The sequence below is a fragment of the Trifolium pratense genome, linkage group LG2 (genome assembly GCF_020283565.1).
Source record: "Trifolium pratense cultivar HEN17-A07 linkage group LG2, ARS_RC_1.1, whole genome shotgun sequence".
NCBI lineage: Eukaryota > Viridiplantae > Streptophyta > Magnoliopsida > Fabales > Fabaceae > Trifolium > Trifolium pratense.
Window position 1 is genome coordinate 69,009,673 of NC_060060.1, and position 15,155 is coordinate 69,024,827.

Sequence of the window (15,155 nt, forward strand, 5' to 3'; positions counted from 1 at the left end):
ATGATTGGTCCTTAAAGACACATCTGTTTTTCAATTGGTCATTTCCGTCAAATTTTTACAAAAAAGTTAGTTTTAGTAGACTGTATTGTGGATGTCGTGTAAGTGGTCCACCAAAAACCTTATTAATTTTTAAAATTTTAACTATTGGAATTTTTTGTTATATTTGGAGTTAAAATTTAACGGAAATGACCAATATGGCAAAAATATATGTCTTTAAGGGATCAATCCGGGCCTTTTTTTTTCTTTAAGAGACCAATCCAGACCTTTTTTTCCTTTAAGAAACTATTATAAAACTTAAAATCTCTTTAAGAGACCAATAAATTAATTAATTTTTTTTTTTTTTAAGGCACTGCGAATCCTAAAATGTAAAAGAATCCTAAAATGTAAAAGAATAAAGGGAGAAAGAAAGAAGATGAGATGAGAGGGAAGAGTTTTGATTTAAGTGACGCGGTTGAAAGGAAGCCCAACTCTCTCTCTCTCTCTCTCTCTCTCTCTCTCTCTCTCTCTCTCTCTCTCTCTCTCTGTATCTAGCTGGCTCTCTGTCGGAAAGAAAGATCCCTCTCTAAAACCACGTGACTCACCACCTCATATATATCGCTTTCTCCACACCTTCTTCTTCCATCAAAACCCCAAAACTCTCTCTCTCTCTCTCTCTCTCTCTCTCTCTCTCTCTCTCTCTCTCATTTCCTCGTTTCCATCATCACGCACTTCTTCCTTCACTGTCTTATTCTCTCAACTCCTTTTGTCGTGTGCTTTACTTTTTCCAGCATTTCAGCGCTCATTCAGATTCAAATGCTATTATTCCACCATTAATGCTTCGATCTTCTTCTACGGTATCATTACTACTTCTCTTTTGTCTCTTTCTTCTTCGTCAACGCATTCTTCTATTTTACTTGCCGCCAATTTTATTTAATTCCGTTACTAAACCTTCTTCATTTTCATGCATTTTTCTTATACAAATAATAATTAATTAAATTGGTTTTGATGCTTGCATAGATTTTATATGATTCAACTAACCGCTTCAATTTAGGATCTTTCTTGTTTTTGTTTTTCTACTGTTTACTGTTTAGCAGAGTACTCATAATAATAATAATTATTTAATATGAAATCTGATCTTTCTTCTCATTTAATTTAGAATAAAATTATTATTATTATTATTATTATTATTATTATTATTATTATTATTATTATTATTATGTAAGAAAATTAATGTTGAATGTGGATAAAAGTGAAAGGTTTGGTAGTATTAGAATTTAGAATTATAATTCAACAATTGTTGGGACGAGAAATGGAAGAAACTGAAGGAAAGTGTTAGAATTCTGAATCTGATCTTGTGTATTTTTATGAGAAAATATGAATAACTTAAAATGTGTGTGGGTACAGTATTTATAGTTTGAGTTGTTTCTGCTTGTAATTGTAACAGACTATAACTAATCAACTGTTAGTTACGATAACTCAAACAGAACTAAGTTAGCTTCCATATGAAGCTGTACTCTATAGTCCGACTTAAATGCGCACGAGTAAACATCGCAACAACTATATATTATTGCTTAAATAAGAATGGATAGTCAGTACATTAACTGACTGTCGGTTAATGTAAAAACTTATGGGCGAATATGGGAGAAAATCTTTGATATATCAAAAAAAGAGATTAATAAGGAACTTCCTTAGTTGGGCAGTCATTTATACCATACCTTGTATTTGGTTCGTGCAGGTTATGTTGTCTCCAGCTTGAAGCAGTTGGAGTTGCTTAAGTATTTGTTTCAATGATTTGTGGTTTCAGAGCTACCTTCTGTTTTGATACACCTCTTATGGATTGAGAAGTGTGGAGAAATGGTTTTAAATTCAGAATTTATAAAAACATGGAGGGGACACAAGAAGATGCACGGCTGGAAGAGCAAAGGCAATCCAATGTGTCACGGTGGACTTCAGATTTTGTTGGAAAATTTGGATCTGTTTCTTTGGAAACTCAAGATGAGACCTTAAATAATAAAGAATCACCAAGACATTCTAACCAAGATTTTATGTCACCTCAGAGGGCATCACAAATTCTATGGCACACTGGAATGCTATCAGAACCGATACCAAATGGTTTTTACTCAGTTGTTCCGGTGAGGATTGATTCACATATCACTTTACTAGTCAGGATATGTAATTGAACTTGGTATGAATGCACAAGCTCGGAGTATATTTGTTGATCATATGAATGCACAGACTTGGAGTGGAGTATAGTTGTGTTTTCAATATGACTTGCTTATTTTATTGGAGATATTAATTTGGCATGATTTATAAAAGATCTTACAGGAGAACAGTGTTTCATTTATTAGTCGAGACTTGAGAATAATTAGTTGAATTGGTACTTCTAATTATTGTTGCATGGGAGGAAAACAGCAAATGATATCCATTTTCATTTATTCATATATTTTTTAGATTTTTTCTTTGAGTATCTAATTTTGGCCCTTTCTTTTAAGTTTAGTTATTCCGTTTTGTTCTTATGGTTACTTGCCCGTTCTAGCTATTTGCTTTGTAATATAGTTTTGAAGTGTTCTGCAACAACCTCCTGCTCTTTTATGGCACGTATTAATATTATTCCTTTAGTTAATATGTGTTAGTCCTGTTCTCGATGTGTTACCAAGATGCTTTCCTCAACATCTTTCATTTGTCATTAACTAATCTGATAATGTGCAGGAAAAAAGGCTCAAAAAACTTTTTGATAGTATTCCTACTTTGGATGATCTTCAAGCTTTAGGTGGAGAGGGTTTTAGGGCTGATGTCATTGTTGTGGATGCAAAGAAAGATAGAAAGTTATCTATGTTGAAGCAACTAATTGTCACATTGGTTAAAGGGTTGAATGCAAATCCAGCTGCAATAATTAAGAAGATAGCTGTATTAGTATGTACTTCTATTGTATCTTATTTTGTAGATCTTGTTTACCATGTTAGGATTCCCACATATATCATTATTGTTCCATTGTTGTCATTCGATACCATTTTTTCCCTGTGCAAAAATGTACGTTAAAATGTCAAATTCGATTCCAAAATAGCCCCGTCGTCAAACTTTAGGAGACTTGTCCGTCGAGTAGGTTGTTCTATTCGCAGTTTCTACTTTTGGGTTTTAGTCGGCAGCAACTTATTTCAATTAACTTATTTCACCTTATCAATTACAAGTTTGTTGGTCGGCACTAATGTCAATTATGCATATTAACTTTCTTTTTATTGCCTTTATTCGAAATTTATTTTAATTTTTGAACATAGTAAAAGGTGTTCAGTATTTTTATTTTGATCTTAATTTCTACATAGGTTTCTGATTTCTATAAGCGACCAAATGTAGAAAGTCCAGCAAAAGCTGCACTTGAGGAATCCTCGCACATGTTTGAGAGTCACGGTATCCAGATGCTGGGGCAAATAAGACATGGTTCATGCCGTCCTCGAGCCATCTTATTTAAAGTATTGGCAGATACTGTAGGTCTTGAAAGTAAGCTTATGATGGTAAGCCCTAGTTTAATTTGGTTGTTATAAATTGCAATTATTCCCTGCCTTAGTCTTGTTTACCAATGTTTTCAGTCTAATGATAATATATTTAGCAAAAGAACTAATGACAAATATTCAAATTTGTTTACTATCATATCTAATTTTGAAAGATTATCGTTTCTCTTCATCAGGGTTTTCCAACTGATGGGGCTGCCGATTGTGTAGACTCATACAAGCATATGTCTGTGATAGTTGTGTTAGACTCTGTGGAACTGCTGGTTGATCTTATGCGCTTTCCTGGCCAATTGTTACCTCGATCAATCAAGTCAATTCTTATGACACACATTTCCGCAGCAGGAGAGAGTGATTCAGCAGAAAATGATTCTTGTGATTCACCATTAGAACCAAACAGTCCTTTATATGGGGTTTCAGAGAGGTTAGATGCTGAGAGTTTGTAAACTGTTATTTATTTAATTTTTGCTTTGGCTTAATTACATATTTGCTACCTTTATTGTTTCTCAAAATTTTATTGTCCCCTAATTTGATTTAACTAAAGTAACAATCCAGTCCTTATCGAGTTATAGTTCCAAGTTCAGCAGTTATAATTGAAGCTGCATTTGTGTCTCACATTGCCAAGGTTTCCAAGCTCTAGTGCTTATACATGTTTGGGCACCTTCATCCTATGAGATAGGTTTTATGAGTGCGATCCAAATTCATTTAAGATGATAATAGAGCTGGATTTTGCAAGCAATGTAGCAATTGGACCCATGCCCAAGCTGTGTGTGAGGGTGGCTGGGTGGGTGTTGAAGCTATGTTGCTACACTGTATCCAAGTCAGCAAAGTCAATAAAAGAGTGGCTCATAAAATAGCAATGCCAGCAAAGACGGCGTCAGACTCTGCACCAAACTGACAGGGCAATTAATTTTATCACTCTGAAAACAATTAGAAAAAAATTGTTGCAATTGAGGAAGGGGGGAGGGGGACGGAAACTGGACTTTAAATAAACAAGTACAGCCAGGATAATAATTAAGCCTTTTATATTTGCACTTTGAATTTCAACATCTGAGCATGCATTGTCCAAATGACCTCTAAGCCATCTGTTTTGTCTGTTAAAAGAGTTGATTGGCGACTAATATTGATTTTCTTAGTCCCCCTTACAGTGCTGAAAAAGATGAGAATCTCCAATTTCATAGAAGATTTGAAGCATCTTTAAATGTATCAGGTCCTCCCTTGCGAAACATGATGTTACGATCAAATACCATGGACAGGAAACTAAGGTAATGCTTCCATCCTAGATCTTATGTTTTGGTCTTTTTGTCTTGTTATTTTTGTTCAGTTTAATATTCTATTCTCTATCTTTTCCCTTTTCACTTTAAAGTGTGTTATTTTCATTATGATTAGGTTATTTTCTATGGTTTGTGAACCACATTTGACTAGACTTCTTAAAGATGTAGAATACCAACTGTTTCTTGTTGAATGGTTTTGTTAATTTCCTCAGTTTGTCTCATAGTGAACCAAACATTGCAACTTCATTTGGTCGGCGTAGTCGAAGAAAGGTCTTTGCTGAACAGAGGACTGCTAGCTCAAGGTTATTCCTGATTTGTGGTTTTTGCTATTGTTACTTTATGATCATGGTGCTTTAAAATTTATCTTTATTTGTTAGATAAGATATTTTATTTAACTTAGATAGCTGGCATTATGAGTTTTTTTAACTCCGGCAGTATGCGCATCTTTTTCAGAAGCTTATAAGTTGTTTCTCAAAATATTACTCCCTCTGTCCCGACAATATATGCCATTCTAGCAAAAAAAATTGTGTCACTTTGTATTTTTCAATATCAATGAAAGCATTAATGTTGTTTTTTCTATTACACTACCCCCTAAATATTTATTACTCTCTCCTTTTTCAATACTTGTAATTTCAATTGTCCATGACATTAATGAAGAGCAATTTTGTAAAGTAAGTCACAACTTTTATTATAAAATTAAAATTAACTACGTTTTTTAATTTGAGTCATTAGCTAAAGTGGCTTATGTTGTGGGATGATGGAGTATCTTGCCGTAGATGACAGAAAGTAAAAATTGTTTGCAACCAAATGCAAAATAGCTTATGACTTACACAAAAGCTCTAAAAAAAATAAATCACCTTTTTACACAACCTTAAATTCCCATTTTCTTCTATGCCAAACAAATGGGCCTTTGATCGTGGTGTGAACAGCCTAGAGTTTTTGACATTGTTCCTGGCTTACCTAATATTGTTGGCAAGAATAAAATCCATAATTTCCAGTATTAAGAAATATAGTATGAAATCATCCTATACACCAGATCTGATGGGATATATTAGCTGTGCACTCAACGATGATGACTACTATTTCCAAATGTGGGATTTTTCTCATATTTTAAAATTTTCAGAAAGAAATTGGTCCGGATCGGTATTTTAGTGGTTGGTTCCTACAGTCCTGGTAGACTGACTATCCTGACTTTTGCAGGTAGTGCATGTGTATTTTTTTACTTTGATGTTTTTGGAATCTGGCACAAGATGATAGAACTAAAATAACTTTTGTCAAAATTGCACTTGGCCCTATTTCATGAGGAGCAAACCAGTGCTAAATAATAATGCTATCGCAACTATAATTCTTTGAAACCAATTATATTTTTTAAATTTGAATCAAGAATGCTGCTTTAGATTTTTATTCTTATGGCAGAAATGCTAGTTTTATTAGAGATATTTTTCTTACGTTGCTTGTCTTATGTTCTGAAGGTTGTGTGTGATATTTGAGGCCTTTATAATCTGCTGCCTAGTAGAATCACACTCATTGTTGTAATTATATGGATTTTGTAGATAAATGACCATATTGTCTTTAAATTTATACTTTCAATTTTCCGACTCAAATTTATCAGAAATCCAGCTTGTACGATTAACAGTAATCTCTGATTATCTAATGGTTGGATAAAAGAAAACCACATTCTGCTACTATTTATTCATAGTTTGAAGTACCAAATCATCCAATGTAGTGTGCACTTGCAAGTTACATGTGCATGTGGCTTGTATATTGTCTATATATTTGCTAGCTTGTACTTTGTTTTCAGCATGGCTTCCATTTGTAAAAGATGCCTTCTCTGTTGCTGAATAAGTGATGCTGATGCACACCTTGTAACCTTCATTGCATATTAATTACGGGTGATTGGCAGCCTCACTTAGTTAGCAAATTAGTTAGAGTATGAGATGATAGGCTATAGAAATAATAGGAAGGAGAGGTTAGAGAGGTTATCTTTAGTTTATCAATTTGTGAATCAGTAACATTAGTATCTAAATGATCTCAGATTTCAACTTACTAAAATGCTTTAGAATATTAATACTTTGTGCTCAGTCTTCTTTTGAGCTTCAATTTTTTTTTCTTTCTAATTTTGCAGTCCCGAACATCCATCATTTCAAGCTCGTGGACAGTCCAAGCTTGGCGGTGACAAGACTGCATTTAGAGATTTTGCTGATGACCAGGCTACGTCAAGGTTGCCTTTATGGTTCCTTAATATTTGCTCGTACCCTGTGATTGGCCATTGGCTTTTATTTTTCACTTGGCATTTTTCCTTACTGGGTTCTTTTTACTGAAGGAAAGCCAGTTGTTCGTTATCTCTCTTTTTTTACTTCTTTCTTTTCCATCCAAGTTTGGCTGTATAGATCTCTAATAACTAGTTCAAGTTTGGATATAGCAATGAATGATATTGGTTAGTTCAATTTTTTTAGTTGAATGATATTGGTTGTATAGATCTCTAAACCTGGCAAAGTCTTCCAGTGATAAATTATCATCACTCTTGGTGTTGCAGTAGACTAGAAACTTAGATATCATTTCCTTTTGTCCTTATGAATTTGGTGGTGTGGATATATGTTCCTGATGGTCATATATCTTGTTATGCACATTTATGAGAGTATATTTCTTCCTTGTATTTTCAAATAGATAACTCTTTTTTTCAGATCAAGCTATAAATCAGATGGTGCATCCTCATCAGAAACTCGTAGAATACGAAGAAGAAGCCTCAGTATTACACCAGAGATCGGTGATGATATTGCAAGGTTGGTTGTTGCTCAATTATGCTTCTTTATTGTGTACGCTAAGCTTGCTGTCCTTGGTGCTGATCAATGTTAAATTGTTTATTATATGTTTGCCATTGATTACTCAAACAAACACAGCCATTTTTTCTGGCACAACATATAAGCTAATTCAACACATACTTGTACTGTGACTTTATTACCTTCAATGATTCTTTTCTTCTTTCATGAATTCTTTGACTGTATTTTGTGTTTACTATTTTTTATTTTTTGCACAATGCATTTTCCCATTCCTTTTGGACATACACATGCTTATGTCAGTTCCTGGACATGTCAATCATTTTGTTTGTTAATCACATGTATAAGTTTGTGTTTTTTGTTGAATTTTTCTTTCATGTTACTCTTAGCATTTTGTCACTTGGTTTTTTGCCTTTAGAAAGTAGAGGTTCACTTGGAGAAAACATCATTTCTCATTTCAAGTGGGATGTTATAGGCATTTAAAAGTTTTGCACGGTCTCATTCTATAAACTTTATGTTAGAATTAATTTTCTGAGGAATTAGTTGTCTTTTTTGCCAGAAAATTGTGCTTCCCTTAAGTATAATACATGGATTTTAGTTGTGAAGATATACTACCTCATCTGTATTGGAATGTACATTGTTTCCCTCTTGATCTTGATAGATGTATGCCAGGGGTAGAGCTTTGTTGTTGGCAGCTATGTGACTTTAGAAGGATTTCTGTAATCTGATATGAAAGCGAATTAACTGCTTTTTAATTTCACTCTGTTTTAGGAAGATTTCTTATTCATGTCCCATTTGCATTTTTTCTTTCCTTAAATACTTTTATTCCAACTTATAAAAGTTTTGGGTGACAATTGTTGGATCAATTAACCCTCGCGTGTGCTATTACGTAGTTTACTAATTCGATTGATTGTCAGAGGCTTGGCTGTCATACATGGTTCCTACTTTGTGCTAAATTACCAATACAACGAATGTATTAATTATGTTAGTACTTTGGTCACGCGAAGTAATGATCCCCCAGTTCCACTTTTCATGGTGCATGATCATATGTTATTCTAATTCAGAGTATAATGTATTGTATATGTGCTGTTGCTGATTTATAAGTTGTTTTATAACTGTGATAACTCGGGATCCAATCTCTGCAGGGCTGTGCGAGCAATGAATGAAAAACTAAAGCAAAATCGTCTTCTAAAGGAACAAGGGGATGACAGTTCTCTGTCTCATTCTCCCAGTGATAGAATTAGCAGTGCGGAGCTTCAGAAAAATGTATGTGTTGTGTGCATTGCTCTGATAACAAATAAGTATGCTATCATTCAAACTGCCTTTCTCTAGCTGTAGCATCTTCAGCATCCCCTATGCATCCCAGCCGTGGTTGCATCACACAATCTAGAAGATAGTAATATGCTGTCATAAGTCTGATTTTTTTTTTATTATTTATTAAAACAAAGCATAACAACTACTCCCTCCGGTCCTTAATAAAAGAAAGAATTACAAATATAGACCAAGGAGTTTATTTAATGTTATAAAAATTAATTGTTATTCCAAATATACCCTTATTCTAGGAAACATATCTCACATTAAAAAAATTCCAACAATTAATGCACTTTGAAATATGTTTTTCTTTATAATAAGGATTAAGGATCAAAAACTACACCAAATATTTTATTGTAAAAGGAACCAGAGGGAGTTTTAATTTGTTGATGACTACAATATAATTTTATTTTATAATAGATTACAATAGAATCATAACCATAATGATTGTGGAGTTATATGTGGTTTTCATTATTGTGGAGGGTAGATGCTGCAGGAGAGTTGAATGGTTAGAAAGAGGGAGACCAAAGAAAATTATAGATCAAACCTATTAAGAATGATTTGGAACTAATGACCTGTCATTAGATATTATTCACAATAAGAAATTATGATGTTGTTTAATTCATGTATCCTACTCCGCATAGCTGAAAAATGCTTTGATTGTTGTTTCAATGTTGATGGTTATAGTATATGTGCAACTTAATGTATACAAATTTTCGGAATGGTTTCTGTTTTAAAACTTGAGTTTGATGCACGTGACTCCTGTACTGCATTATCACAGCTGTCAAATTTCTGTCTTGATGGTCATCATGAAACGTCCCCCTTATTTCCGCTGCACCGTGACAATATAACTTCGAAGGCAATGTCATTACCCTCTTCACCACATGATTATCGAGGACAAACTTCTGAGACAAGCAGGCCGTCGGGATATGAATTGAGTGATGAACTGGAGTCAACTTGGAATAAAATCCTTGAATCGTCAATGGCGAATAATAATCCTCTGTTACCATATGAAGAATGGAATATTGATTTCTCAGAATTGACTGTTGGAACTCGTGTTGGGATCGGTACGTTTTCAGGTTTACTCTCAAAGTTATTGAAATCATATGATTTATTGCGGCTCAGTATCATTTATATTCGCTAAGCATGTTTGATTTGCTAAAATGATTGTGAATTGCTGTTTCCGGCTGATTCACATGACTCCAACTATTTCAGAGGTTGGATTTCTACATATTTGTGCTTGATTGTTAAAGACCCTGATAGATCTGTATCAGATCTGAATTTTTTTTCCTAGGGTTTCCATTATTTTATTTTGAAAATCCAAGAAAAAATTAAAATAAAATTGCATGATTCATTTTCCACCTTCTTTTCTGGTTTCAACATTTTCAAGGCTTTGGGTTGTCTATGAGTATGGATCTCCTTTAAAGGAAGCATTAAAGTTTTAGGCAAAGAATTAGTGCATGGGATGGGAAGATGGAAATAAATTAAATAATTAATAAATTACTTAAGAACTCCAACTGAGATTTAATAATTGAGGAATGTAAAATCTAACATATTAAGGAAAAAAGTTGATTTTCTCAAATGTATAAAGAAATCAAAATTGGAGGCTCAGTATTTGTGAAAGAAATAAAATTGGAAAATTATTAGCAATTATAAGTTAATATTTAATTTTTTACCAACTCAGAGAGTATGATAACACCGATTCTTCAGAAAGTATATCCCTTTTTGGAGTCTCAGTATTTGTGAAAGAAATAAAATTGGAAACTTAGCTACTGTACTCTTGTTATTAAGTTGTATTTGCAATTATAAGTTACTTTTTAATTTTTTTTACTAACTCAGAGTATGATAAGACTGATTGTTTAGAAAGTATACCTTCAATTCAATTCATGATTTGAACTTCCCTGAAGAAAACTAAGTTCATATAATTTTGTGAAACTTCATTGCTCTATAATTTTCCAGGGTTCTTTGGAGAAGTTTTCCGTGGCATATGGAATGGCACAGATGTTGCAATCAAGGTTTTCCTAGAGCAAGATTTAACTGCTGAAAACATGGAAGATTTTTGCAATGAGATATCCATTCTCAGGTATCTTGTGATGATTTTCTGTTTGTCAGTAATTTTATGTTACATCCGACATTGGCTGACTTTTTTTGTCTTTTATTCTGCTCCAGCCGACTCAGACATCCTAATGGTACTCACTAACCTCTTGTTATTTATATAGTTATATGGCTTTTCTAGAATGAAAATATTTGCAAGACAATCTAAATTGTTGTATCATCATTTTATCAAATTCTTAAAATTATTATAATGGTATTTTGCATATACTGTCCTCCTAAGAGTATCTCATGTCATGTAAAGAAATAAGAATATCTCATGCAGCATATTTCCTTTGAGATCATATATTTGTGATTGAATTTTATGCAGTCATCTTATTTCTGGGCGCATGCACAAAGCCACCACGCTTGTCAATGGTGACCGAATATATGGAAATGGGATCTTTGTTCTACTTGATTCATGTGAGCGGTCAAAAGAAGAAGCTTAGTTGGCGAAGAAGACTAAAGATGCTGCGTGACATATGCAGGTATGTTCTGGTTATTCACACCCTCCAGAACCTTCTCTTAAATCTCCATGCTTTTCCAATTTAAGCCATTTAAACTTTGTTGTCCATTTACATTCATGATTGTCAGATATTGTTGGTTCCACAAATATCAATTATATATATGGTGGTAAATTTTATTCATCCAGCCTAATGGAACGCAAGACAGCGGATCTTAGCATAGGGAATAAGGCAAATAATAATAATTTTTTAAGGTTTTTGCCCGATGAAAGCGAAATGCAATTTACAACTCATCAGAAGTTGAGTTTAATTTATAATCAAGTGCCAGATTGTATTTCATTGTAGTCAAACTGTTTGTTCTGCTAGACTTGTCAATTTGGTGGATTATGTTAGTTTGATAGTTGATATTGGTAGGGTTGTATTTCATTTGTTTACATTTGCACAATTGTATTTCATTTGTTGACATTTACAAAAACACCTTGGTGGCGAGTAGGGGATTGATGCATATACATCGAATGAAGATTATTCACCGTGATGTGAAAAGTGCAAATTGTCTTGTGGATAAGCATTGGACAGTGAAAATCTGTGATTTCGGACTGTCGAGAATAATTACAGATTCTCCCATGAGAGATGGTTCTTCAGCTGGAACACCAGAATGGATGGCTCCTGAACTGATTCGAAATGAACCATTCACTGAAAAATGTGATATCTTTAGCCTAGGGGTGATAATGTGGGAGCTCTGCACCTTGAATAGGCCGTGGGAAGGCGTACCTCCAGAGAGGGTATGTTGAGATTTCTCACGATTTCTATTTCAACTTTTGTTAAGGTTCTATATTTGAAAGATATATGTTGAGTCCTAGAATTAAAATGATAATTTATGTTGGCCATTATTCTCTGCTGATTAGGTGGTTTATACTGTTGCTAATGAGGGTTCCAGATTGGAGATTCCCGAAGGCCCACTAGGCAGGCTGATTTCAGGTCTCTGCAACTTATTCATAACTTGATTCAAGGCCCCTTTTTTTTATAAAAGAAAAAAAAAAAATCATCAAAGCGTATATTAGTATTATAATTCAAGTCCTATTTAGTTTAACTGGTTACTTGATTTTCATGTGCAGAGTGTTGGGCAGAACCGAATGAGCGACCAAGTTGTGAGGAGATCCTATCTCGCTTGGTGGACATCGAGTACTCAATGTCTTGATGCAGTGGTTATCTTTTGTACATAGTGAACTCTGGGTAGAGTTATCATATTGTATTATCGGCTGTTGTAAAATAATATGAATTTTATTTTATGTTCTCAGAACATGTTGAAACGTGCATTCCTCTTCCTTTGATGCAAAAACATATCTTATGTGAGGAGAGGGGGAAAAGAAGCAATGGCTGATTTTTATCCATCACTCATTGCACAAAAAACCTTTGACCTTTCATATATTAGTTAAAGATTTTGACAGAAGTAATTCATGACATAAAGATACTACCTCCGTCCCATTTTATAAGGGCTTTTTCTAACATGCATAGGTCTGTATGATGCACAAGTACTTTTTTACCAATGGACTAAAGAGATCAACAAAATATTATGGTACACCCACGGTACTAAATTAGTCCTTATCATTGTTTCTCTCCCAATTCCTCTACACAGTGACACAGATCTGTTGCCTCATCGCCGGCCACCCACCCACGTCCCCATCTCGACGGCGACCTTAGCACTAACGTCTCCTTCCACCTTCCACCTTCCTCAATTCCTCAAGATCAGATCCACACTGTTGCAACTCTGTCCCTTTTTCACATGTTTGTTTACCATTATTTTCCAAGCTTATGCTAAATCTGAGTATTGTTTTTATTTGAACGGTGCAAAATGGTCTTGCACGGTGAAAAACTTAAACAGGTTGTGCACAGTAGACATCGCCTTTTATATAAGACCTTATTAGCCATATCACAGGAATTAAGTGAGTAGTTTATTCAGTTAAAAACATTAATTTTATCCTTAATTTATGTCATTGTTCCAATTTTACCTCTATTGGGATTAGGGATGTCAACGATAAGAGAGCCAAAGTGCATCACATTCTTGAGAAGCCGTGAAACCTCTTAACTTCGACTTGAACCAAACTTCAAACAATGATTATGTTCAGCAAATTAGAACAAGTGTTCATAACTCACACATGAAATCTCGGTACCATTGATCGAATTTATCAAAATGACACGTTTGTTAAGGCCGTGTGTCTCATATCCTTTTCATGAGAATTTAAGAGTCAAACCCTTGAACTCTATGAAGCGGCCCCACTTCATTCTCATATAGGTAGACCATATCATAAATGCACCCATAATTATGCATTCAAGCAAACATATGCTATATGTCTATTAAGAGGAAAATCTCATCCTATCATTTTTTCTTTTATGGTCAAAGTACTTTTATCTCTTGGGATGTATTTATTATTGTCAAGTACTTCAATCACTTTAATAGTGTACTTTCATCATTGAACTCAAGACTTGATGTTATTCAAGTGTGAGTTGAGTTTCCACCATTGGTGATCAATTAGATATGGGCTTGTATCACATCCCTAATGATGTCTTCAATGACTTAACCATCATTATCCAAAAACATCATATCTTTGTCAATCCTTTCGTCAAAGAATTGCAATATTTTCCAACTTTATAACATTTGAATATTCAATCAACTACATAGCTATGCTTTTTAGAAACTTTGAATATTCCTTTATTTGATAGTTTTAACCGCTATCACAAAACTATGACTTTTTGTCATTCTATTATTATTGTGTCATATACTCATATGCACAAACTTTATGTCATTATTCTCTTGTTATAACATATTTAATAATCATTTCAACTAGTCCCACACCCGTGCGATGCACAGGTGTTATGTGGTATTTTATATTATAATGTTGAAAAATTATTTGTATAAATTGTAACAATAAGTATTATAAAATGAAAATAATAATAATAATAATAATATAAAAGTGATGTACTTATCACTTCCTCCAACCAATATATATATACCTATATGTATAGAGAATGAGTACGGACCATCAAAATTGAATGAAATATATTTATTTTTTTGGTGGGGTGTGTCAGCCAATGCAATAGTGCAACGCATAGGCGACACACTAAAATTGAATGAAATATGATAATGATAATGGTTATTATATATTTCAATCTCATAACCTAACTTTTTGCATAACCTTCACTCTTCTCTAAAATTATAATGTAATTAAGTCAATAATGTATATTTTCGTATTTTTTTTGTGTGACTAAATTATAAACTCTTTGTTGTTTCTATGAAAACGGTTGACATTTAAATGGGATAAATGTTGAAAGAGAATCCAACCATGTTCATCTTCATTGTCACTAAGAAATGTTATAATAATGTAGAAAAATGTAACATCACAACATCAATTTTTGGATAATTGGAGAGGTATAATTCAATAATAATGTAGAAAATTGTAACATCTTGTGACATCAATTTTTGGATAATTGGAGAAGCATAATTCTTTATTATTTATTATGAGACTGATATAATATAAAAAAAAATAGAGATGAGAATGATATAATATTGATTATATTGAAAAAAAATATAAGGAAGTGATGTGGAAACAAAAAAAAATAGAGATGAAAATGATATAATATAAGGAAGTGATGTGGCATTATTGTGTGATTTAATTGGATGTAAATGAGTGATGTGGATTAGGGTTAAGATGGATAGTAGGAGAACTATCTAGGAATTATATATATAGATTTGAAGTT

General features: G+C 33.4%; 1 protein-coding gene across 4 annotated transcripts; it reads left to right on the forward strand.

The window, feature by feature from the left end:
- Window positions 1–343: 343 nt before the first annotated feature.
- On the forward strand, window positions 344–12,790 carry LOC123906429 (serine/threonine-protein kinase EDR1-like). 4 transcript variants are annotated; one of them, XM_045956330.1, is made up of 17 exons: window positions 344–833; window positions 1,715–2,111; window positions 2,689–2,892; window positions 3,300–3,488; window positions 3,662–3,906; window positions 4,619–4,747; window positions 4,981–5,058; window positions 6,882–6,977; window positions 7,441–7,539; window positions 8,679–8,799; window positions 9,626–9,911; window positions 10,804–10,927; window positions 11,014–11,033; window positions 11,267–11,423; window positions 11,893–12,181; window positions 12,305–12,377; window positions 12,515–12,790. In XM_045956330.1, the coding sequence occupies exons 2-17, from the start codon at window positions 1,863–1,865 to the stop codon at window positions 12,595–12,597; spliced, it is 2,442 nt and encodes an 813-aa protein (XP_045812286.1). In that variant the 5' UTR covers window positions 344–833; window positions 1,715–1,862; the 3' UTR covers window positions 12,598–12,790. The 4 variants fall into 4 exon arrangements, with proteins under 4 accessions (XP_045812286.1, XP_045812287.1, XP_045812285.1 ...); XM_045956331.1 differs by having other exon boundaries at window positions 374–833; window positions 4,631–4,747; XM_045956329.1 differs by having other exon boundaries at window positions 399–833; window positions 4,631–4,747; window positions 4,969–5,058.
- The last annotated feature ends 2,365 nt before the right edge of the window (window positions 12,791–15,155 follow it).

Bases quoted from the DNA above. Each gene is read 5' to 3' on its own strand.
- LOC123906429 (XM_045956328.1), top strand. From the start codon at position 1,863: ATGGAGGGGACACAAGAAGATGCACGGCTGGAAGAGCAAAGGCAATCC. The intron at 6,978-7,440 runs GTTGCCTTTATG...TCTTTTTTTCAG, and splicing joins GATGACCAGGCTACGTCAAG to ATCAAGCTATAAATCAGATG. The intron at 8,800-9,625 runs GTATGTGTTGTG...GCATTATCACAG, and splicing joins GTGCGGAGCTTCAGAAAAAT to CTGTCAAATTTCTGTCTTGA.